Source organism: Eucyclogobius newberryi, unplaced genomic scaffold, assembly GCF_026437365.1.
Source record: "Eucyclogobius newberryi isolate DKJ021-1_F unplaced genomic scaffold, fEucNew1.0.hap1 SCAF_14, whole genome shotgun sequence".
Taxonomy (NCBI): Eukaryota; Metazoa; Chordata; class Actinopteri; order Gobiiformes; family Gobiidae; genus Eucyclogobius; species Eucyclogobius newberryi.
In genome coordinates this window covers 30,567,718-30,594,036 of record NW_027315768.1, presented here as the reverse complement: position 1 = coordinate 30,594,036, position 26,319 = coordinate 30,567,718, and the positions used below count along the sequence as shown (strand labels likewise).

The window sequence follows — 26,319 nt, the reverse complement described above, 5'->3', positions numbered from 1 at the left end:
ATTGTTCAGATGTAGTGACCTAGAAACCCATCCTCAACCAAAAACAACTCATTTAGGGAAAAGTTTGGTGCATACGCTACTCTCTTTAATTTGTAAAAATGTATTAAATGGTTAGTTGTAGAATTGCACAGTGCCACAGTGTTCCAAATAAGCAGAGTATTTCAGATGATTCAGTTTTATCAACCAATGTAAACCAAGTGAATTATAAGGAATTATAATGTGATTTTCCAATATTCTGGGCGTTACTAATCAGACAATTGCAGAACATTTTAAATACTTTTATTTGGATTTTGATATCTTAGTCCTCCAGTATTTAGTCTTTTTTTCCTCCAGTTGACATAATTCACGCTTCTTTTGCTAAACATTCTCAGTGCTCATCTTTACCTCAGATCCAAAGTCTGGTTTAGTCCTGGTTTGGATTGGAGCACAATTTAAATGGTACGTTACACTCTAGTCTGGGGCTGGTTTAGTCCTAGTTTCGACTCATTTCATGGTGCTTGAAGTAACATATATTTTCTGAACTGGCCCTGCATCTTTGAACTTTCTTCATTACATTATTAACATAAATAACGGCAAAACCACATTTAAACTCATACATGCAGCGATATTAAAAGTGCATTATGTGACTTTTCTGCTGGGATGTTCGCCATGTTCTTGTGGAATTCTTCTTAATTTGCTTGAAATTCACAGTTTTGGCATTACAAGTACTTTCATTTCATTACATTTATTTCATCACCTGGGTTTTATTGCTCTAAAATATTTGCGAAAACGCACATTTTACTTGTTAGCAGGGTCTCCTCTCCACAGATCTGACATGTTTCTTGCCCTGAGGCGTCACCCGCTCGTCTCCATGGAGATAGCCAAGTTTAACGCCGTATTGGTTCACATTCCGGGCAAAGCAGTGACATTTCCGACATGACAAGAACGTGAAGAAGTTTCAAACCTTTAAATAACAGCCCGTCATCAAAATGGCTCGAGGAAAAAGAACCATGAGCAATATACATAAACTTATACTCTCACATATATTATCGACTATAAATACTTTGGATATAGATACTGATTTTAGTAGAAACTCTTAATAATAAAGCTCTTATCCCTGATGACTGTGGACTAAACCAGAGCGTTCTCGAGTGCACTCCACACGGACAGAAACACGCCTCTCTATTGGAAAACTATTAGCCACTGGACACTGCACTTAATCTCACTCATTTTCAAACCACACACCGGCCTCTCTTACGCCGTACAATGGCGGTCAGAGAATAGACGGACTCAATTATACGTGATACAAAAAGACTTTACAAGAGCTTGGGGCCCTTTATCAATGGTACGTGGCCAATGCAAATATGTGGACATTTCTATTATGCAAGAAGAAAAACGCACCAATATCCTGCATTACTAGTGAGTCAGAGCAATTTTTATGTCCACTTTCATCAATTTAAGGTGAGTTAAATGTTAAGATATTCCTTTATTGTCCACACATGGGGACATTTTATTGTTGTATATGAAGAATGTGCTTTTATTGGTATCACATGTTGACATGGGATGGCATTAGCTGTCATTCACATGCAGCATAAAGAACATGCATAGGGCTGACCTATAGACACTGTTTGTTTATAGTGTATTATACATTATTGGTTACTTATTAGATTAAACTACCATGTGTATATAGTATAGTCTCATTTTAGACATAGTTTTGTTACATTTTAGATTCAAAAGCTCCTCACAATTCATGGAACGTTCCCAAATAAGGAAAAAGGACGTGGACTAGTGAGTGTGAAAAGTGGACTAGTGAGTGTGAAACGTGGACTAGTGAGTGTGAGACGTGGACTAGTGAGTGTGAGACGTGGACTAGTGAGTGTGAAACGTGGACTAGTGAGTGTGAAACGTGGACTAGTGAGTGTGAGACGTGGACTAGTGAGTGTGAGACGTGGACTAGTGAGTGTGAAACGTGGACTAGTGAGTGTGAGACGTGGACTAGTGAGTGTGAGACGTGGACTAGTGAGTGTGAGACGTGGACTAGTGAAACGTGGACTAGTGAGTGTGAGACGTGGACTAGTGAGTGTGAAACGTGGACTAGTGAGTGTGAGACGTGGACTAGTGAGTGTAAGACGTGGACTAGTGAGTGTGAGACGTGGACTAGTGAGTGTGAAACGTGGACTAGTGAGTGTGAAACGTGGACTAGTGAGTGTGAGACGTGGACTAGTGAGTGTAAGACGTGGACTAGTGAGTGTGAGACGTGGACTAGTGAGTGTGAAACGTGGACTAGTGAGTGTGAAACGTGGACTAGTGAGTGTGAGACGTGGACTAGTGAGTGTGAGACGTGGACTAGTGAGTGTGAGACGTGGACTAGTGAGTGTGAGACGTGGACTAGTGAGTGTGAGACGTGGACTAGTGAAACGTGGACTAGTGAGTGTGAGACGTGGACTAGTGAGTGTGAAACGTGGACTAGTGAGTGTGAGACGTGGACTAGTGAGTGTAAGACGTGGACTAGTGAGTGTGAGACGTGGACTAGTGAGTGTGAAACGTGGACTAGTGAGTGTGAAACGTGGACTAGTGAGTGTGAGACGTGGACTAGTGAGTGTAAGACGTGGACTAGTGAGTGTGAGACGTGGACTTGTGAGTGTGAGACGTGGACTAGTGAGTGTGAGACGTGGACTAGTGAGTGTGAAACGTGGACTAGTGAGTGTGAAACGTGGACTAGTGAAACGTGGACTAGTGAGTGTGAAACGTGGACTTGTGAGTGTGAGACGTGGACTAGTGAGCGTGAGACGTGGACTAGTGAGCGTGAAACGTGGACTTGTGAGTGTGAAACGTGGACTAGTGAGCGTGAGACGTGGACTAGTGAGCGTGAAACGTGGACTTGTGAGTGTGAAACGTGGACTGGTGAGAGCCACTATCCAAGTGCATCAAGGACAAGGCTCCTACAGAGGACGTGCTCAGTGACTGTCTCAGACACTGGGGGACAGAGGATGATGAGGTGCTGGAGGGAGCATCATGGGAGGACACGCCCTACACGGGAGGACACGCCCCTACACGGGAGGACACGCCCTACACGGGATGTACCACCGGAACATAACTGAAGTGGCTGATATCACAAAATCCTACCAATGACTAGAAAGAGCCGGTCTGAAGCACAGAGGCCCTGATCATGGCAGGACAGGAGCCCTGATCATGGCAGGACAGGAGCCCTGATCATGGCAGGACAGGAGCCCTGATCATGCCAGGACAGGAGCCCTGATCATGGCAGGACAGGAGCCCTGATCATGGCAGGACAGGAGCCCTGATCATGGCAGGACAGGAGCCGGCCCTGAGCACCAGATCAGCAGAGGCCCAGATCTACCACACCAGACAAGAACACGAGAAACTGTAGAAATAACAAGGGCTCAGAGAGTTTGTAGAATTTTGGGTTAGAATGGTGAAGAAATGAAATAATGCTGTGACATGACAAAATGTGAATACCTTCTGGATGCACTTAAGTTCAAAGGTCATTCTTCTGCTTATGTTGTGTCGCTCTAATCATGTCTAACCAGGCAAAACTAAACTCAAACAGCATGTAATTCAATTGGAGTCATTTGGAGACGCTCTGATGAATCTCTTTCTCTCCTTTCTTAGATTTCTACAAAGACTTCAGCCTTAACGTCCCGTGAAGCCAACTTCCATTGACCCAGGAAAAACTAGCTTTGCATTTGAAAACCCGAGGAAGCCAAAGAAGGGCAAAAAGCTGCGCATCGTCGTTCTGTGATTCGCACACTTAAGTAGAGGAAATTCAGCCCCAGTAGGTTTCTGTTCTGTTCTTCAAAGCGGCCTCCAGCTCGTGTGCGTGTCTGCGTGATATGGAAGTACTCTTTAGGAGGATTTGCATAATTGGGCAATGGCTACAGCACCCTAGAAACAGCTGCTTCTAAGCTTCCAGACTGTGTAGGCGACTCATATTTCTGAGGGAAAATGCTGTTTAAAGTGCACTAACAAAATTCCAGCTTGCTCACTCCTTTGTTGATGTACTAAATCTGTACAATCCCAATCAAATCATTCGTTGACTAATTAAATAAAAGTAAGATTCCTATAGTTGGACCTGCACTTTTGGGGTACACTCTGCTGCCTTCTTCAGTCAGGAGTGTCATGTGATGCTGCTGTGACGTTTCAGCTGATTCACAAACACATTTTGGTGCCGTTTTTCTCCTTTGAGCAGTAGAACAACAGCGCCATCTAGAGTTTAACTTGTTGTTCAGAAGAAGGCGGCAAACGCAGATATTTTTAATCACTATAAACTTCAATGCACTAAAAAACAGCCCAAATCACAGACATGAGCGTTCACGTGGGACTGAAATTACACGATGACCTATGAATTTGCCAAATAAGGTCAAACTCGAGGTCATATTTGACAGATATTTCGACAGATATGGACAATTCGCCACATGACTAGAAACACAGACGACGTTTGTAATTACAAGTTACCTGACGTCCCGAGGTAAAACTGAATTAAGCTTTAGTAGCGAGACAGGGATTGAGAAAGGAACGCGGAAGTCTTCCTGGTTGATTATTCTGTACAGTTCTTCTGGAAAACCTACCCTATAATTTAAAGGTGACATTCCCCCCTCCGTTCCCAGATATCTTAGCAGCGATATTCGAAGGCTTCGTCCTGACATTGCAAAGGTAATCTCACAGCAGGTAGTAATCATAGCTGGATATTGGAGGAGCCGTTTGGATTAGGAGTCTTGCGGTAGAGGTGAGTGAAGGACAAAATACCGATAGCGAGCGGAGAACGTAGCTGGTCCGTTGCACCTGCAAACCGCGACTTAACAAGATCGATATTGTTTCCGGGGATGTTTGCGCGGGCGTTGAGGGGGAGATAAGGGCGTGCGCAAAGCTCGGGCGCGGCAAAGGAAACGGAGGAAGGCCAGAAACGTCAGGAATCTGGAGGTGAAGGAGGAGAGTCGGGAAGGACGTGTCTTGTCCGAGTCGCCGTCGCAGGCAATTGAACTGCTTTATAATCAGACTAAGGATGTGATGAGAGTGATGAGAAACGTCTTCTTTCAAGCCCTGGCTGCAAGTGTTTTCAAAAAGTTCATTCAAACATTATGCACTCCTGTGAAGAGCTCTATTTATTTTGAAAGTGTACAATTATGCATCATACTTTTCATCTCTTCGCACTTTGTGTAGTTATCATACACTGCGCGGGAAACTGTGAGATTGAAACATATAGAAAAGTAACTGAATTATTCAATGTATTTGTATGTTTAAGACTGATTTTTATTTTGCCGTATTCTTTTAGCCTGGCATTTTCATTACAAGCCCGGCAAATGCAAATCTTATCGTAATTAAATACATGTTGAGCACATTCCTCCTCGTTTCCTGGTGGATAGGTGTATTTTAAACTACTTAAGTCTGAGTTTATCCTTGTAGTAGTTGAACAGTAGATGACAGAGCAGCTCTTCTACATTGATATGAAAGGTTTGATTTGAAGGTGTTCGACCCTTCCGTTTATGGATGTTCCAGCTATAAATGTAGTACTTTTCCGTACAGTTACTTCGTTATCTCCTCCAGTCGTGAAAGCCCCTCCCATTTTTACACGTTACCATGGAGCCCAGCCACACTTATTTTCCCCAATGGTTCAAAGCGCAAATAAACCCCTTCACACATAACTACTGGAGACACGCAGCCGCTCTGTTAATATAATAAACACATTATAAGTGAGGCAGTGGAACGTGACGACGAAGAGGAGTGATTTTTATTGACAGGTTTCTAAAAACAGCTGAGGAAGAGGAGCGAGGAAGAGGAGGGGAGAGCGAGGAAGAGGAGGAAGAGGAGCGAGGGAGAGGAGCGAGAGAGAAGAGGGAGAAGAGGAAAAGGAGCCAGGGAGACGAGGAAGAGGAGTGAGGGAGAGGAGAAAGAGGAGCGAGAGAGAAGAGGGAGAAGAGGAAGAGGAGCCAGTGTGAGGAGGAAGAGGAGCGAGGGAGAGGAGGAAAAGGACCGAGGAAGAAGAGGAGCGAGGAAGAGGCGAGAAGGAGACGAGGAAGAAGAGCAAGGGAGACGAGGAAGAGGAGCGAGGGAGAGGAGGGAGAAGAGGAACGAGGGAGAGGAGGAAAAGGAGCGAGGGAGAAGAGGAGCGAGGGAGACGAGGAAGAGGAGCAAGGGAGACGAAGAAAAGGAGCGAGGGAGACGAGGAAAATGAGCGAGGGAGAGGAGCAAGGGAGACGAAGAAATGGAGCTAGGGAGACGAGGAAGATGAGCGAGAGAGACGAGGGAGAGGAGCGAGGGAGAAGAGGGAGATGAGGAAGAGGAGCGAGGGAGAGGAGGAAAAGGAGCGAGGGAGAAGAGGAGCGAGGAAGAGGAGCAAGGGAGAGGAGGAAGAGGAGCGAGGGAGAGGAGGAAGAGGAGCGAGGGAGAGGAGGAAAAGGAGCGAGGGAGAAGAGAAAGAGGAGCGAGGGAGAAGAGGAAGAGGAGCGAGGGAGAAGAGGAGCGAGGAAGAGGAGCAAGGGAGAGGAGGAAGAGGAGCGAGGGAGAGGAGGAAGAGGAGCGAGGGAGAGGAGGGAGAAGAGGAAGAGGAGCGAGGGAGAAGAGGAGCGAGGAAGAGGAGCGCGGGAGAAGAGGAAGGGGAGCGAGGGAGAAGAGGAAGGGGAGCGAGGAAGAGGAGGAAGGGGAGCGAGGGAGCCACTGCTCAGCCAGCTGCAGAAAAAGGTGCCAATAGAGAGCAATATGATGAACAGATCTGAATATGCAGGCGATTAATATTACATCCACTTATTTTAAGATTGTGTCGTGTCGTTTAAGTTTTATGACATTTTGCCAAACGTTCTGGGAAAAACAAACATCTCTGAGAAGGTTTTCGAGGCTTTAACACATGAGACGATCCCATCACATACCGTTTTATTCATTCATAGAGTTAAACGTTGCCCTTTTTATTTGTTGAGTTCATGTTTGTAGATTATCTTTAAATGATTAACTTTGAACCGACATGAAATAGTGGCGTTTATGGAACAATCGTCGTTATTATCTTTGTTTATGTCCATTTTTGTTTTCGATTTTCCCCTTGACCCTTGACTTCTGAAAATAGTGGATAATATGTGATAAATCCAGAGGTACAGTAACGACTGCTCGTCTCTCTCTACAGCGGTCTTCCCCTCTCGGAGCTCCCCTGACCCAGATTCATGAAACTGGCACAGCCCTGTATGAGTAATGACACTGGTCTGTTCATTCACAAAACCAGTGCCCCACCCCCACCCCACCCCCCCACGTGAGCTGTGGAATCCTGGGAAATCTAGGGTATTATTTCTGTCCATTCTAATTTTATCTTTTGTTCAAGTTCATATAAAAGGGACATGTTCTGAAAAATCCACATTACAACAGTGTTTCTTCATCATAAGTTTACTCAAAATTGTATTTTTTGGATTGATTAAATGACGACAGGAAGTCATTGGCTCCGTTTCTGTCATTAAGCTGTTTAATATTGTTTAAAATGAACAAAATGTAAAATTATGATCTATTTGTGTTATAGTTCAATACTAAATAACTGAAAAATGCATACTATAATAATAAATCTTCCTTCAATGCGATCAAATACTTTGTTTTTGGGCGACTACAGTTCAAATGAGCTTAAATTAGTTCAAATCTTACTTGGACAGCTGATTCTTGTGTCTTCTTTTGAGAGAGAAGCATATCTGTAGCTCTTGTTATACCAAAACAGAGTCATCAGTTACAAAAAAGGCAAACTTTAACTTTTTGCTTGTGAATACCAAAAAATGTATGTATTGCCTTTATTTAACCAGCTAGAGCTCTAAACTTCCTTTTCAAGTGTGACCTGGGCCAAAATGGGACCCTTGCAGCACACAACAAATAAAAACACGTACACATTCAAACAAACAACATTTAAGAAACAACATTTAAAAGCACATACAATATCCATAGCTTTCTCGCTATTAGTTTTGTTTCATTTGTTGAATAGAGCGATAAATCATCAACGACACCAACTCACACGACCTCAGCTCAGAGCGGAGAGAGTCTCAAACAGTGGGAAAAGTCTCGCTTCCCCCAATCAGTCTGAAGTCGGGACAAACAGGCAATAAACATCCCGTGTTTACAGCTTTCATCCGTTCACATTAAACCTGATCTTCTTTCAGACCCGTGGGCACTGGAATCCCCCTCTGACACGCCCATGCACTTACGCACACGATTTAGCCTCCTCATAACGCTCTGTTTTGGCTTACTAAAATTTGCACATCACCTGCTGACTGCATAATCCTTTAAGCACTTTGCGGTTAGTGTTGCTCGTGAACCGACACCTTAAAAAACGCGTCTGAATACACTGTGCGTACCTGTTATCCACGTGCACTGTCCACTGTCATTGCTGCTATCTCGATGCCCCTTAAAAGCATCCACTGAGTTTATCCTGATGAGTACAAACGGGAATGAGGCCTGACTTTGATTGAGAGATATGCTCTTTCCACTTACTTTGAGTCTCCTGGCACAATGTAGTACAGTAGACGGACCAAAAGAGACTGCGGTTTTGCCAAAAGATACAATATTGTGCATTCAAGTTACAACTGGTGCCACTGATAACAGAATGACCGCACAGTCGAAATGGGGACACGTGTTTCTGACCACAATAAAACCAAATAGAGGTTAACAAGTGGCACAAAGCAAACATCGCACAGAAGCTAATTTGCCCTGACTTGTAGGGATATGGAAAGTAAAATATGATGTTGGATCTAGAGCCGTGTAATTGTAAATATCTCGACCTGGCACCAGAACCTTCACACTTGTCTTTTGTCCGCTGCCTTTCTTGATCCGCTGCGTCTGCACTTTTCCTCATCTGAGCATCTGACATTGGCGTGCGGTCAGGGCAATCAAGGCAAGCGGTGATTGGCCAATAAAAAGTACCGTTTGTCACAACTGTATCTAAATGGTTCTAAAATATATCCAAATAAGCCCTTTTTCCCCTCACTTCTGCGGCTGAAGCTTGGCTGAACCCACAGTGTCTTATAGTGGCCCCTACAGGCCGCTGGGCATTACTGCGGGGGAAGCACGATTCTTCTTCTCCCACAGCGGAACAGTCTGTGGCCGTGTTCAGAGTCCCATTTATGCTTCGCTCTCCAACATGAGCTTTTAGAACTAGAGCGGTCAGCAGCTTCTTTTAGAGGCGCTCTGAGGACCACGCCCACTCAAACCCATGGATCTGAGCTCAAACCACGCTGATTAAACCTGTGAGAATCAAGGATGTTTGAAGGTTCTGCCTTGACTGAGCATGTGCAGAGGAGAAGAGAAGCAACAGCAGCGCCAAGTTTCAACAAACAAACTTAAAACCCTTTTAGAGACAAGTCTGTGTTTGTAAAGGCTCTGTCCATGTTTCCAATGACTCAATGTTAGTTAGAAACACAGGAAGTAATGTAACAACATGGACCTCTAATTTGTGTAATCAATTGGTCGAGGAAGCTAGCTTATATCTCCGTTTAGCACTCTTGTAAGATGTGTGAGTTTAGCTCAGTAGTGTGTGTGTTCGAAGCCCACCCTCCCTTTGTTTTCACTTTTCTATCATCCACGAAATATAAATGAAGGTCTGCTTGCCCAACCATAAAAGTCACCGCACGCCACTGGTACCTGACCCTCCACTTGCAGCACAACCTTCAAGTCTGACTGTATAGAGTACATGATGAGAAAAGTATCTCTTGATGTTGATAAGACATGATGAAGCTAAAACTAAATCTGAGGAAGCTGTGCAAGACATGTTCAAATCATCCTCAACATAAAGAGGGAATATTTACTCAAGAAACATTGTCAAAAATAATGCGTCTGGAAACTACTCAAAGAAGTACAGTTTCATTCAAAGTGACTCAGATAAATGAACTTAATACCCACCTGTAACGCAGTGTCCCACATATATTTCTCACACTGCAGTAGCAATAATGAGCAAAAAAAAGACTAATGTTTTGCGACCCGCGTGACCTTTCCCCGAGCTCGCACCGCACGACATTATACATTATGTAATCGGATAGGCATGAACAAGTAACAGCATATTGCAATCTCCAGCCTAAATCTTTGTTTATCAGTGTTGACCCGCTTATCCCCCATTGTCTGTTCCCAAGCATTATATAACACGAGCCATTATATAACTGCATCAGGCATCAGTCACTTTCAATATCCGGGTCAAAGGGAAGTCGAAATCAGCTGGTTCGACTTCGAGGTAAACAGTGTTAGCATAGCACCGTGAGGATTGTGTGTATTTCAGTGCATTGTGGGTAACGTCATCGCTACTGGCAAAGATGATGCGTAAAACAAAGAGAGCGGAGATGCCCCAAATGCATAAAAAGTTGGTAAACGAAGCATATGAATATAAAGCTAGTGGAGCGAGCTTTCTAAAACTCGGTATAATTGCTATGGGAACGCTAGGAAAGATAAAATAGAGAGAAAATGTAAAACAGTGGGGTGTAAGTTCGGCTTGTTTACTGCTTTTATGCCCTCGACGCAGAAAAGATTGTACAAATGTGTAAAAGAAATGAAATGTACTTTTTGGTTACAATTGAAGTTGACTTTCCTCCTCAAGTTCCAGGTTATTCAAACAACTGGCAGCTATTGATTATAACCTTATTTATCCTACTGTGTGTGCGTCCTCTGCTGGCGTACATATGGCCTATAATTACTGCACAGGGGATTATTTATGCTCTCACTTTGTCTACACGTGTGACATCAAAATGAAAAAGAGTCAAAACTGGCATTAAACCAGGACTAAACCAGGACTAAACCCAGGACTAAACCCAGGACTAAACCAGGACTAAACCCGGACTAAACCAGGACTAAACCCAGGACGAAACCCAGGACTAAACCAGGACTAAACCAGGACTAAACCCAGGACGAAACCCAGGACTAAACCAGGACTAAACCAGGACTAAACCCGGACTAAACCAGGACTAAACCAGGACTAAACCAGGACTAAACCCGGACTAAACCAGGACTAAACCCAGGACGAAACCCAGGACTAAACCAGGACAAAACCCAGGACTAAACCCAGGACTAAACCAGGACTAAACCCGGACTAAACCAGGACTAAACCCAGGACGAAACCCAGGACTAAACCAGGACTAAACCAGGACTAAACCCAGGACGAAACCCAGGACTAAACCAGGACTAAACCAGGACTAAACCCGGACTAAACCAGGACTAAACCCAGGACGAAACCCAGGACTAAACCAGGACAAAACCCAGGACTAAACCAGGACTAAACCAGGACTAAACCAGGACTAAACCCAGGATTAACCCAGGACTAAACCAGGACTAAACCAGGACTAAACCCAGGACTAAACCCAGGACTAAACCCAGGACTAAACCCAGGACTAAACCAGGACTAAACCCAGGATTAACCCAGGACTAAACCAGGACTAAACCAGGACTAAACCCAGGACTAAACCCAGGACTAAACCCAGGACTAAATCAGGACTAAACCAGGACTAAACCAGGACTAAACCCAGGACTAAACCAGGACTAAACCAGGACTAAACCCAGGACTAAACCCAGGACTAAACCCAGGACTAAACCAGGACTAAACCCAGGACTGAACCAGGACTAACCCAGGACTAACCCAAGACTAAACCAGGACTAAACCAGGACTAAACCCAGGACTAAACCCAGGACTAAACCCGGACTAAACCCGGGACTAAACCCGGGACTAAACCCAGGACTAAACCAGGACTAAACCAGGACTAAACCAGGACTAAACCAGGACGAAACCCAGGACTAAACCAGGACTAAACCCAGGACTAAACCAGGACTAAACCCAGGACTAAACCAGGACTAAACCAGGACTAAACCCAGGACTAAACCCAGTCAACACAATCATGCAACACTACACATAATCATGCAATCTTCTGCCTCTGCTCCTTGACTTTCATAAGGTTATTACCACAATATGGGCCATGTCACAAGGGTAAAGCTGAGAATCATCCCTAAAGTATGTTGTCATGGACGATACAAAACAAAACTACGGTCCTTGAATAATCATATAAATAGAGTAAATGGTATACACATTCAGACTTACAGTAACACATTATTCTATTGTATTACGGATATTTGTTTTGTGATTGAAACACCAAAACAAACTGAAACGCACAATATTTTCACAATAAAGTTTCCATCACACTTTGGACTCTCTTGTTAATAACGACTTCAATCTCTAAAAAATGCAATTACAAAATCCTGTCCTGCAACGGTTTTCAAATTAAATATCTTTGCGTACAGTACATAGGTCTGTGTTTGTGGCTTAATATAACGAAATCGACATGATCACTGTCTGTTTGTCTCTTTCTCCTTCTGTCGCTCTCTCTTTCTCTCTTCTTTTCTCTTTTGATTTCTCTTGTTCTCTCCCTCTCCATCTCTCTGGGTGTCTAAGGCTCTTATCCTCAGCCGCCGGTCCAGCTGCTCCCTCTGGTCCGGGCTGAACCAGTTCCGAGGGATTTTCTTCGAGCGAGCGAGTGGAAAACAAAGAGAGTGGGAAGGATTGAAAGTGGGAGAAACGCTGACAGAAGTGAAGTGTCGGTAAACTCTGAGGTCGATATCTCGTCAGTGGCAGATTAATTGCAGAAGCCGCAAACTCTCTCAACACGTCTCAAGATAAATGTGGACAAATACATATTCAGTCTTCCCGAATTCATCTAAATCCAAACACACACGTAGCATCAATTGGGAAGCGAGAGCGGTCGTTTTAATCTGTTTTAATTGCACTCTATATCTACTTAGAGACGAGCAGGTAGCGGACCCCCTAGTGAACAAAAAAACATAAAAAATAGATTTTGAAGGGAATACCAAATATATTAACTTTACTAGAATGTATTAAAATTGTACTTTGATATAATAAGGGAATACCAACTATATTATCTTTGCTGGATTGTATTAAACTTAGTCTTTCTAAGTTGAACTGAAACTGTGAAGGGGCCTAACACAGACCACATTCCTAATTCAGGAGAAAGCTGCAGACGAGGCCAAGGACATTTCTGTGTGCAATAGAACGGCGAGTGGAAGAATACTGAGAGAGGCGTCACCCTTCATACTACGCCCCCTATTGAAATGTTATAAATTGTTTGAGCGCACAGGGAAAGGGTGCAACTGGACTGCCCCGTGTAAGTCGCCGATCACAAACGATAGGGACAGATGATAAGCGCTCTGTTATATCTGTATTAGAATTGTACTGACAGGGATTAAATTATTTTGATTCTTCCCCTTTCTTTCATAAACGAGCACGCCGACAACTTGCATTGGATTTTCACAAGAAGCACGCTCGTAAAACTGTCATTCAGACCTTATTTCAAGTGTGCCTTTGTCTTTGTTTAACCAGGAAAGTCCCACTCGTTTTCAGGTCAGGTGGTCCCAGTGGGGAGGAGCCTAATGTGCATGTTTTTAGAGGGGAAACTGGAGCGCCTGCAAGAAAACACTCAGGGAGAACATGCAAACGCCACACAGAAGGACCACGGTATTTAAAGCTGCGAATCGCTAACCACTGCTACACTCAATCTGGGCCACGCATGCGACTTTCAAACTGTGGAGAAAAGGAATGAACCAGTCTTTGTGTGCTTGATTTTAGTTTTTGCACAGCTTTTTTGTCAGACAGAAGAGAAGCAGGCTGGACTATCAACACACTGCTCTTTCTTTCTGGTTTGCAATTGCATTTTGTTTGCAATTTACCGTAAACTCCATGGCGATAAGCTAACTAAGACTAATTTGAGGTACCCCAGCTTTGATTTAAGTTACAGAACATACAGCAATGCCAAAGGTGTCCAAAAACATCATAAAAATCCATACTTTCAAACACATATTGTCTTAGCTGACAGACTCCATTATCACCTCCCAACTGTTACATTCGATGTGAACTACACCCTTTCCTCGAGTGAATTCCCTTCCGGTTTTCTCCAGTGGTTATTCGTAGAACAGGAAAAACGATGAAGAATGCTGCAATGACTCTTCAGCCTCAATCAATGTGTGTAAATGATACGACGGTGAAGGCATGTTGTTGTATAGAGTGAAAATACACGAGAATACACGCCACATTCAGGTAAAGGTCATTGTCATATAGTTGAAAGTCATAAAAGTTGCAGTGTTTGATAAAATAGAAGTGTAAATGAGTTTTTTTTATCGACGTGTGAGACATTTCAAGGTTAACGTTGTGGAAAAGGGAAAGTGTTTTGACTCTTTCACACAATTTTCAAGCTCTTCAATAATGCATAACTCGGGATGAGAGTTCGGGATGTTTTTCAATTGAACTATATAGTGGCTCTATAGTAAACCCAGTGCACTTTAATGATTAACATTATAATAATTATGTCCAGTGTCCTTTCTTTAAACAGTTTTTTTGGTTCACGGTTTATTCTTTTAATTGTGGGCCAAATTTGGGCCATGAACATAGATCATTTTGCACGAACCAACCTTTTTCTATAAAATATTTTAGAAGTTAGTTCTTTAACTCCTATTTGGGGTTAGTCAGAACTAAAAGCGGGCGGGGCAACAGGTGAATAAGTAAACAGTACTACTAGATTTTAAAAAAGTATATACGATTACAATAATTTCTGTATATGTACTGTCAGAGGCGAACCTTAAGGGATTTTTAAGCTATATTTGAGTGACTTTGTGGGGACAAAAGAAACACTTACAATCCTTTTCACACCGTTGTTCTGTAATCGAAAAACTGTAAGCATGAGCGTCATTCAACTTGCACTGCCAACGGCCATACATTTATATAGAGTATAGATTTCAGCACATCGACCTGTCACTTTCTCTATCCATCTGCTTTAATGCTGGCACTGACACTTCTCTTTACTGTAATTGTCCCCAGTGAGAGTGGGCTGACCCTCTGTCCCTTCTGCAGGACGTCCCAAAGGAGCCCGTGACACATGAGCAGGATTCTCTTTAACTAACTCAGAGAGGATCCTGGGGGAAAGACCTGTCCCAAGTGAGTGGTCAGGGAAGAAGACTAACATGTATGCATTACTAATTATGATCTGATTTCTGGACATTTAATATTGTTTAAATGACGGCAAAATCCGATCAGAGGGAAAATAATCAGAAATGCATTAGTTTGCTTGCATCAGATTGGGCTGTTTACATGTCATTTAATAATCTTTACAACTGCAAAATCCAGTAATAATCACATTTTGAGCAGCCACGGACAAAACATATCCTTTGAATGGGGAAAGGTCCTCGCAAAATCCTTCAAATCAAGAGGAAATCAGTGTCTGAAACTCAAGAATAACAAAGTACAATTTGAGGCGCATGTTGGAATCATATTTTGTTGTTTTCGATTGGTTATTTGCAGGATGGTTGGAAACGCGCAAGTCTGGAAAATTATCCTTAAGCCTTCTCACAAAGCAGAATAACATGATGGAATTGTATTTTGGACCTATTCTATGACCTTTTGCCCTGTGTTTGAAGCACACAATATAAAGCACTACTTATTCCTCCATGTCTGCTCCACTGGCCACATATACAATACAAATAAATGCATACAAAAATCAAATTATGTTCACATATTTATGATTTTTGGCCTGCAGGAACAACATTTTGAATTATGTTTTAATTATACAGTGTTGCTGGCTTCTCATTGCTCAAAAAGACCCAACACTGGTCCAAAACCTGCCCTCAATTACAAATATATAAGATTTTCTTCAAACAATTATATGAGAAATATTACAAAGAACTGCCATAGCTCAAAAGTGAATCAAACCAATACATTTATTTCAAACTGCATGTCTTGAAGTATGCTTGATATTGTGGAGGAGTTGCTGTATATTTGAGGGACCAAGACATTACTATTGCAACAACAGCTTGAGATGTTATTGAGAATCAGCACCACATTTACTTTATCTACACATCAAATATGGGCTGAAGAAAAGCCCATACCTGCTGCACAGTCGCCTCAGTGGTATTTGAAGATGAGCTGTATTTGATATGGATGAACGCTCGGAGCCAGATTCTTCAATGCCAATAGTGAAATCATGTTTTATTTTGTTTTATTTGGTCCCTGTGTTGCAGTATATATTTACATCAGCATCTTTGACAAGTAATACAAAATTGCACTTTTCAATATTGAACTGAGAGAGGAAAAAGAAGAAATAGAAAAAAGGAATAAAGAATGGGGGGAAAAGAAAATGGATTTGGGATTATTTGTAAAATATATATGTATTTTGGTGAGAACTTTTTGGTAAATGTAGTTGGTATAACTTAATATGTATTCTTTACTGACTGTGTATCTAGTTTATATTGCAAATACATTGTAAAATCTCTTGAGCAACTTCAATTTGGCAACATATTTTCCCACCAACATCAAATAATGAGATTATTTTTTTAAACAGTATTGCCCAATAAATATTTAACTTATAACTGGAAAAGAGGCTTGTTTTGCCTCTCAAAACCTCAAGTAATGTAACTTGTAGAATGTTCCGTGGCTTTTCAAATGATCAAAAAGCATCACTAATAAAAACACATTAAATAAAATGTATTAAATGGCATGCAGCTATAAAAACACTATATAATATTCCACTGTTGTGGCAAACAATATTTAAAATATTCATGCAACAAAACAACAAAGCATGTATTCCTACAGTTTACACATAATAAATGCAACACAATACAGCCACCATGCTGTGAAGCCCCAAACACTGCTACTTTTTATCTGCTCCAAACAGCAGACTTGGACTCCATTATAATACTGTATGACATATTGCTTTTGATAAGAATGTTACTGCAGAAGCTTCCAGGCAACGCGGTGATGATAATCTGCTCTTCAAGTGTGATCAGAGGAGTGGATAAGTAAAGCAGAGAGTTCAGGTGCAGCAACGGCCTTTATCAGTTCTGTCACTTCTGCCACAAAGAGGGGAATTTCTACTTACTGAAATACATGCTGGGGTACTTGCTAAGAACACATACATGAATCCAAGGTCTGTAACGGTAAAGAGAACATAATGGAAATACAGACCTGCAAGAGCGTCTACAGAGTGAGAATGACTCTGGAATACACATTTACAACCATTTTCCTGAAAGGTATGTATATATATAAGATAAGATAAGATATTCCTTTATTGTCCCACATGGGGAAATTTCATTGGTGCAACGCAGGAAGATACAGAGGTAGATACAGAAGAACAGATCACTTATAGGAAGTCTGTGACGGTCCCTCTTCTGCCTGAAGAGTGGGTCCAGTTCGCCTCAGTCGGTCCCTCATCTGAAGAGTGGGTCCAGTTCGCCTCAGTCGGTCCCTCATCTGAAGAGTGGGTCCAGTTCGCCTCAGTCTGTCCCTCATCTGAAGAGTGGGTCCAGTTCGCCTCAGTCGGTCCCTCATCTGAAGAGTGGGTCCAGTTCGCCTCAGTCGGTCCCTCATCTGAAGAGTGGGTCCAGTTCGCCTCAGTCTGTCCCTCATCTGCCTGAAGAGTGGCTCCAGTTCGCCTCAGTCGGTCCCTCATCTGAAGAGTGGGTCCAGTTCGCCTCAGACGGTCCCTCATCTGCCTGAGGAGTGTGTCCAGCTCGCCTCCGACGGTCCCTCATCTGCCTGAAGAGTGGGTCCAGCTCGACTCCGACGGTCCCTCATCTGCCTGAAGAGTGGGTCCAGTTCGCCTCAGTCGGTCCCTCATCTGCCTGAAGAGTGGGTCCAGTTCGCCTCAGTCGGTCCCTCATCTGCCTGAAGAGTGGGTCCAGCTCCAGTCTCCCTCGTGTCCGTCTGTCCGTCTGTGAGAGTCGGATCTCTCCTTCACTGGAACTCCTCCAGGTTTCTACGCTTTTTTCCCAAAGAGGTTTTTTTTGTAGTTTTTCCTGGCCGAGAAGGAGAGTCTAAGGACAGAGGACCCTGGGACATCGTCCCTCGCCACCACAGACATTGTCTGACTTCATCGCCACCACAGACATTGTCTGACTCCATCGCCACCACAGACATTGTTGATTCATTTCTCCCTGTGGCCCTCAGAGGCAACTGTTGTTGTGATTTTGGGCCTTACAAAAATAAATTGATTTGATTTGATTTGATTTGAAAAACACTTTCAGTAGAAGATCTCCTATAAAAAAAAATAAAAACTCCCATAGACAAATAAATAAATAAATACATAAATACCATTGCATGTGATCACGACAGTAATTGCACATGAATTTGTGTCACAACAGCACATAGATTGCACATGAATTTCACAGTAATTGCACATGAATTGCACATGAATTCCAACAGCAATTGCACATACGACAGAATTGCACATCAGTATTAGGTTAGGTCAGTATTGCGAGTGTTCAGTACTAACAGTTTTTGTTATAAAGTCTGACAGCAGCAGGAAGGAAAGACCTACGGAACCTTTCCTTCACACATCGAGGGTGGATCAGTCTCTCACTGAAGCTGCTCTCCAGAGCGGACAGAGTGTCCTGCAGGGGGTGACACTCATGGTCCAGCATAGATGTGAATCTAGCCAGGACCCTCCTGTCCCCCACCTCCTGCACCGAGTCCAGAGCACAGCCCAGGACAGAGCTGGACTTCTTGATGACTCTGTCCAGCCTCTTCCTCTCCCTCTCTGTGATGCTGCTGCTCCAGCAGACCACGCCGTACAGGAGCTGATGCCACCACAGAGTCGTAGAAGGTCTTCAGGAGTGGCCCTGTCACTCCAAAAGACCTGAGTCTCCTCAGGAGGTAGAGCCGACTCTGGCTCTTCCTGTACAGTGCGTCTGTGTTATGAGTCCAGTCCAGTTTGTGGTTCAGATGAACACCAGGTACTTGTATGAGTCCACTCTCTCAATGTCCCGTCCCTGGATGTTCACTGGTGAGGGGGCAGTGGGGTGGCGTCTGCGGAAATCCACCACCATCTCCTTGGTCTTCCCCGCGTTGATGAGGAGGTGGTTCCGCTGACACCAGTCCACAAAGTCCTGCGCCAGTCCTCTGTACTCCCCGTACTGTACTCTATGTACTGATCAACCAAAATATTCTAATTGAATATATTTAGTCCTAAGCCAGGTTCAACCAGGCCTAAACTAGGACCAAATTGTAGAAATTGGACACTAAAGCTCAGGTGCAACTCAGTGCTAAACCAGGACTAAAAGCACGTTCACACCTTTGAATCCACTTGAGTGCTTTGATTGGGAACAAAAGATGTATTCGGTGTGGATTATGTTCACCACACTTCAGCTCAAATACAGTGAACCAAAAGAAAATAGAATATTCCTCTCAGTAAAAAAAAAGCACAGGAAACAACAAACAACGCTCCCTAATCCGACACTTGTCAACAAAAGTCATTCTCAAATGTGTTGCTCTTGCTCATCACAAACTTTATATTATTCCCCAAATGCAATACACCAAAGTATTTTTACGGTCAACACTAAGCCCACTCTGACATTTGCAGAAGGGGCTTGGAAAGGCACAACACACAAAGTCACTAAATCCATTTTTGTCCATTTCTGTCCATTTCATTTTCAAATAGAACATCATTTGGGAGATAGGGGATAATCCAACACTCAGAGTCCAGTGAAACATGAGGCTTACTGCACTAAACCTCTGCACACCTGCTGCACCACTATTACAATTCTATTTATCTCACTAAAACCTACGAGATATCAAGTTAATAAGAGGTTATTTTTTTTTACAATCAATCCAATCATCTTCGCAAACTGGTGACCTTTTAAAACACATTCAAGCCATATACCCGCCTACAAGAAAGCTCAATAAAAAGTTATAAAATGTCTACCAGGATGGATGAAAGACAACGAATACATACAGTATTTATGTATAATTGTGAAAGGCAAAGTGGGCAGTGGCTTTGTCCAAACGGGACGAACAACATGGACACAGTCAACAACGCATTATATTCGGGGCCATGGTCTGTTGTGAGGAAAAAGTCTAAGCTCCTTCAACAGGAAACGCAACCTTTTCACTCTTCTAATACATTTCCTGGCAAATGATGTCTATTTTTAGCACAACTAATTCAAATAAAGTCACAGCCGTCTTCATGGAGGTTGTTGACCTGGCGTTACCTCAGAAAAGTAATGGGATTTTCCTGTAGATATGTCAGAATACAGCGCCGCTAGCATCGCGGTCAAATTTAGCCCACAGCTAACATTAGCATTCTTGGATAACTACACAAATTCTGGCCGTTCACCCACTTTATTCTTCTCCATGTCTTCGCGTCGTGCACAATATTACACCTCAACTTGACATTTGTAGTTGTTGGACAGTGGGTGATGGAGCAGGGCTTCTACATTAAAATGAATGGCTCAACACAACACTTCGGATACTGAGTGTATTTACTGTAAAACTTCCACGACTTCACTAACCACACAGTGAAATCCAAGTTGACCATTCCAGATCCTGCCCTGGTCATGTTTTTCTACTTTTTATGTGCAATAGAGGGGCAACATCATAACTTGAACTTGAAATTATTTTTTATTCAGAGCCTTCTTATAGCATAAAACAAGCCGAGCGTCCGCTGCACGCTTTTGGCTGCCTGCGATGTAAGATTACAGATCGTGGGGAAAATCTTGAAGTGAACAATCGAAGTGCTTGGCCGGGATCGTAGACCTTATCTTCCCATTTCCTTTTCATATACTGACTTTTACAAGCGCAAAAATACTGTTAGAATTTAGCACTAGCCTCTGCTAACCGATACCGTTGCTGAAAGTGGCACATGCTCCAATTCGCTCTTAGTGAATCTCCTCGCCCCCAAAAAGCTTGAAGCGTGTTTCAAAGCCTCATTCATTTGTCCCATCACTACTTACGGTAATCAACAAAAGTGCTTTTTTTCTACACAAAAGCTGCATTTAAAACATTCTGCATGGAGTAATAACATGTTTCCTCAACGAGAAGTTATAAAAGTCGGGTAAAAACAGAAGAAAAAACATGATTTGCCTCCTTCAACTTACTAACCAGACACTTCTGTACAGAGCTGGCATCTGACACATTACCGCATATGTTGATCCTCTTAGAAATATAATTAAACATGCATGTCCAGTCTCCGCTAAGCGTGTCGTTACATAAAGCGCTGGGCTCTGTGCGGCTGCTCTGTGCAGTTTAATGGATGGACCAGAGGAAGCCGGCGCACTACAGGACAGCCCCGAGCGACACACTTATTTCTCTACCCCAAAACCCACAGGGAAAACCACCAGAGTTGCCCTGCTTTCCTCTGCTCCTACTGAACAATTTAATAATAACATGACCCTGCAAGGTGGATTCAATGAGGCTATATTTAGCAACAAAAATGTACACCGCTCGAGTTTAAATAACTGACTGAATTTGGAAGAACAATCTGTGCAACCAGTGAGGGCTCCCAGTTATCTCCAAGTTATGTCCAGGCTTTAAAAATTCATTCCACGCAGATTTTTCATAACTATTAAAGAGTGAAATGTGTTTGTCTTGATACAAAATCGTCCTGGTTTTTCAGTCAATCAATTTGTTTCTAAATGTTTCTTTGTATATTCTATAAATCCAGGACTTTAACTCAAACTCTTTGTCATCATAAATGTGCTAAAAACATACAGAAAGTTCTTTTCAAAAATGTACTGGAGTAGAAAGTACAGATACCTATATGGTGCAGTACTTTGGTGCTTTGTTACTTTCCACCACTGCTTACAGACTCTCTGGAGATGTAAAACTCACTTATAAACTCTTTGCTATGAATTATGTTGCTGGAAATGCATTAAGAATGTGAGCAATACGTTTGGACTGAAGCCAACTGTTTAAAATTAATTTCACATTTTAAGATGGTAAAAATCTGCTACAGCGCATTCAGCTTGTAACACGAAAATATACATATATATGATGTGTTATAAGCTCCACCTCTCTGCCACTGCCCCATTGGATACAAACAATGAAAGACAATACTAGTAAAGTTGCAATGTAATCCAAACACTACTCAAAATAAACACTCTTTGGATTCATTTATTTTGTGGGGGTGAGTTTTCCCTGCCACAAAAGAAAGCCCTGTATAGACACTTTACCTGATTGGCTGGTTCGATATTCAATGGCGCTCGGTCAAAAGCCACACAGGACCTGATCACGTAGATTAAAGGTGTGGATCTGACAGAGTGATAAGAGCATTGACCGAGTGATCTGTCACAGGATTAAATGGACACACGCATCGACTCGGGGGGGGAACTATCGGAGACGGCCTCGGAAGCCTATCTTAAGCCTTGGGTTAATGGGAGCAGAGAAAATGATAAGATGAAGGATGGAAAGGCAAAGGCAGTAACATGAATAGCAGAACCATGCTCATTTAACGTGCGTATTAAAAGTTGCCATGTTTTTTCTATGTATTTCTATGTATTGATCCATGAGAAAGTGTGAAAAATATGTATCATTATCAGTCAAGTGGCAGTTTAAGAAGAGAAGTTGAAAAAGGTTGAACATTACAGATTAAAGAGTTCAATGTATGTAATCAGTATTCAAAATAACATTTCTTGGGGTTGTAAAGCTAACTGGAGGCACTGCTCCATCTGAAGCTCTATTATACTCGAGTTAGTACTGTAAAAAGCATCTATTTGGGTGAAAATGAGGCCGAAACGCACTGTCCGCGTCTAATACTAGAGCGTTTTATTCTCAGAGAAAGGACGCGCGCTGTTAGCATGCTAGCTGTTCTTAGCGCTGAGCTCTGAAAGTTGTGAAAAGAGCTCACAAACTCATTGGGGTGAACAGAAACGATGCTCGGAATGCATTGAAAAAGTGAGCGATACATGTCTGCAAAGAGTTTAAAATGAACTAGCTCTGTTTTATAATGTTTTTAAGACAGTAAAAATCGAACCGCCATTAGCCAGTGTTTCTCAGTTAGCCTCAATCACCTTTTTCAGAGTTTACAGATCTTGTGCATTGGTCATTTTGTATATTGTTGACATACACAGAGGTCTTTGTAGTTCTCTCCCCGGTCAGCGGTCATGACGTTAAGGCCGGTCCCTGTATGTCTGCTGCAGTTTCCTGTATGTTAGATCCCACATTTAGAAGTGGGATTTATAGTAACAACGATAACGCATCGACGTAAATTTGATGTGATGCTAATGGGAATCAATGCGAGCCAGGCAGACAGGAGCCACCTCCCACGCACTCCCCATCGACCCCGCCGCTAAATGTCTATGAACACGTGTGATCTATGCTTTTGTACTATACCGATAAGATGTGGTCACGTGCACATGTATCTATCCTTCATACTGTAAAAATAACAAGCGTCAAAGCTAAAAAAAAAAAAAGGTACAAATGCTAATAAGTCAGCTCGAGTCTCATTATGTAACTGTAACGGGTCATTTTCACCGTACTCGAGTCACAAGACACGTAACAAACAATGGCAGGAACAGGAACGGAACGCATCTGGAGTTGTCATTGGGAAAAAGTGAGAATCGCATTGATTTAAAAAACTGTGAACTGTGAAGAGACAACTTAGAGCAGTAAGACGGGCACAGTTCAGAACAGAGAAGATCACATTAGTTACGTCTTTTAATCCTAGTTGTTTGTTCTCCATTTAGCTCCTCTATATCCGCTGCGCACGAGGAAATAAAATGGATATTAGTATATACTCATTTTCAGTCAGTAAAAAATAGACAAACTGGGAGAAACAGCACATTTTGCCATTTTAATCAAGTGTCTAATATATAAGGCTGAAACAAGTCGCCTAATTGCAACTAAACGGTTTCAGAAAATATGGTTCAACTAATAAAGTAATCAAACAACTGTTATCTGGACTATGCAGACACCAAAACGCTCCATGTACTTTTATTTGAACGTGACTGTATTGAACTACACACTCGCTACGTATTCACAAAGCACTGTCCCTCTGCAGCACTGACACAAATAACTATTTCTCTCCCAGACAAAGTGTTTAAGTCCTATAAGTCAACTCATTCGGGCGGATAGTTGGAGAGTTTGTTTACTCGTTCAGTCTCCGCGCGCCGGGACCTGCCTGAAGGTCGCGCATTGATTTCCCCTAAAACGAGTCGATAGCCGCGGTGACTATTGTGCGCATAAATCCTGACGCAGGTCGAAGTGCGCGGACAGCCTTGTATTAAATGTTAGTGCGTTTTGCTGCGCCACATATGCGCGTGTTCAAAGTCGCATGAATCATTAAACGCGTGGAGGAAGCGCGACTTTAAACTGGAGCATCACTTGTGCCTCGTTATGGATTAAAAAGAGGAGGAACTCAACTTCAACTCGTTCAAAACTTTGTGTGAAAGTTCGTGTCATGCGGCGGGATTATCCATGTGCGTAGTGCAATGTGTAAAAGTGTTTATTAAAAAAAAAAACATCGTAGTTTTTGCTTACCTTTCCGCCATCCACGGAGTATTTCCGAGTATGCTGCGCCGCGCCCGCACTTTGGTTCATGTTTTCAGCACTGAGTCGTGGACAGCGCCGCGGGGAAGAAAAAGTCGCAAAGCCGCGCGCGAGTCAATCCGTGACGCGGTGAGGAATGAGAGAGGAGCGTGCGGCGCGTGGGCTGCAGTCACGGCGCTTCGGTTGGGCCGTTTACCGCCGCTCTCTCTCCGCCGTGACACGCTCCCTCAGCCAATGGAGCTCCGCGCGCGCAAAGACTCGCGGCTGCTGCGCCATCTGTGCCGCGCGCATCTGTGCAGCGCGTGCGGGGAGACAAGAGTGAACCGAGGGCGATACGCACGGCACTGCCAAGCAAGGGGAATGCAGTGTTTAGAGGCATAAACTGCACGAGCAACACGACCGAAAAAAAAACATGGGATATCAGGAAACATCTTCATCAACGCACTTGAAATTAGACTTGTGAGTATAAGTCAAAGGCTGCCATTGAATTAGTCAAATAAACCAGAACTATAGAGCAGATGTCCATCCTTGGCAGGTGATTCCAATTCACAATGGGAACATAATAATACTTACTCGCTGGAGGCTGTTTGAGGTGGTTTACAATGCACTGAAGCCATTTAAATGACAATGGTTTTAGTGGATTAAAGCTGCATTATATGACTTTCTGGAGGAGGACATAATGTCAGGGCATATCAGGTTGTGGCAGTGAACAAGTAGGTTGTAGTGAGCTAAACTGAGGCAGAGCATAGTGTAAACAATAGTAACAAGAGCGTTAATTAATTTGATTGAACCAGGTTAAAACAAGGTTAACATTTCCACACAATTATAAAATGATTACTAAAAAGCAAGTTAGAAATCAGGAACACAGATCTTCCAACTCTTCAACTCTTCCAACTCTTCAACTTCCTGTTCTTGTGTCCAGTTGGCAACAAGCTCCCCTCTTGAGGTTCCAGACTGGACCAAGACAGGAACATGTACAGAGGAAGCAGAATGGGTGCTTTAATGGTTTATGGGTTTTAATTCAATTTGATGTTTGTTTTATATTGTAATAGTTTGTTGGTTTTGGTTTATGTTTGGAGGGTGAAGAAGAATTTTATAAACGTTAAGGATGAATGTGTCGTCCTAGTTTGGTTTTACCCAGATAAAAAGTCCCTCATTTAATCAGTCTTTGTTCTGCTGCTGGAGAAGAAGTGGCCTCTTGACCTCTGTTTCGCACAAGGCACTTTGTGAGTGTGTGCTTTAATTAAAAGGAAATTGTTTTTAAAAAATGTGGACCACGTGCTTTGGGTTTGTCTGAGTTTTGACCTTCTCTCGCTGCACTCCAAACCACAGACCGGACAAGCAGGTGGCAGAGAAGTTCCCATTGTGAGGGACATGTTCTCAAACCTGAAGATTTACGCTTTCAAAGGGAAATGTTTCAATGCTGTGACTCGCTGTTAGTGGTTGGAGTAAATGGTCGCCGCGGTGGAGCCAGTGGAGAGGATTCCTTTTAGTCAAATGGGACCACCTGGCAGGGAACATGCAGTAAAATTCACATCACCAAGAAATGGAAATAGTGTTCAAAAAGCGCAGATCATTTTTAGGGTCTTGACAACTGCACCAAGTCCCCAATTTCCCTTTAATGTGCTGTGCAGTAATGTTGCACGTCCAGATACTTTTAAATAGCATGGTGGATCAAACACATGTCCTGTTGCGAGGTGAAATGTATTAAAAATGGATTAATGTCTTTTGATATTAGTTTTTTTAGTTTTTGCTCTTACCCATAACACTTTCCTATTCCCACTGAAGTCATTTGTAACAGAATATTTAACACTTTTGATGTGATTTTAGACCTGCTGTGGGGAAAAACTACATTATTAACAACATTATTTAGTATAACAATAGAATAAACACAGGTGGAACTCATAAATGTGAGATAGAATGTGTCTGTCTTTTGATTATTATTATTATTATTATTATTATTATTACTTGCAGGTTTCTTTGTTTTCCACGCTGTAAAGCTATTTCAAGTTTCTTTATTCTTTCCTATGCTTCATTGTTTGAGGATTGTTTTTCCTGAACAACTGAGCTACTGTGAC

At 42.7% G+C, this 26,319-nt stretch overlaps 1 protein-coding gene across 1 annotated transcript in view; it reads right to left on the bottom strand.

Annotated features, from left to right (window-relative positions):
* The window catches only part of LOC140359958 (inactive dipeptidyl peptidase 10-like), a 126,552-nt gene extending 102,211 nt beyond the window's left edge, over positions 1-24,341 (bottom strand). Inside the window, exon 1 of the mRNA XM_072445213.1 lies at positions 24,233-24,341. Coding sequence (XP_072301314.1) covers positions 24,233-24,292 — 60 coding nt within the window. The 5' untranslated portion in view covers positions 24,293-24,341. The remainder of the gene's footprint in view (positions 1-24,232) is intronic.
* Between the last annotated feature and the right edge of the window lie 1,978 nt (positions 24,342-26,319).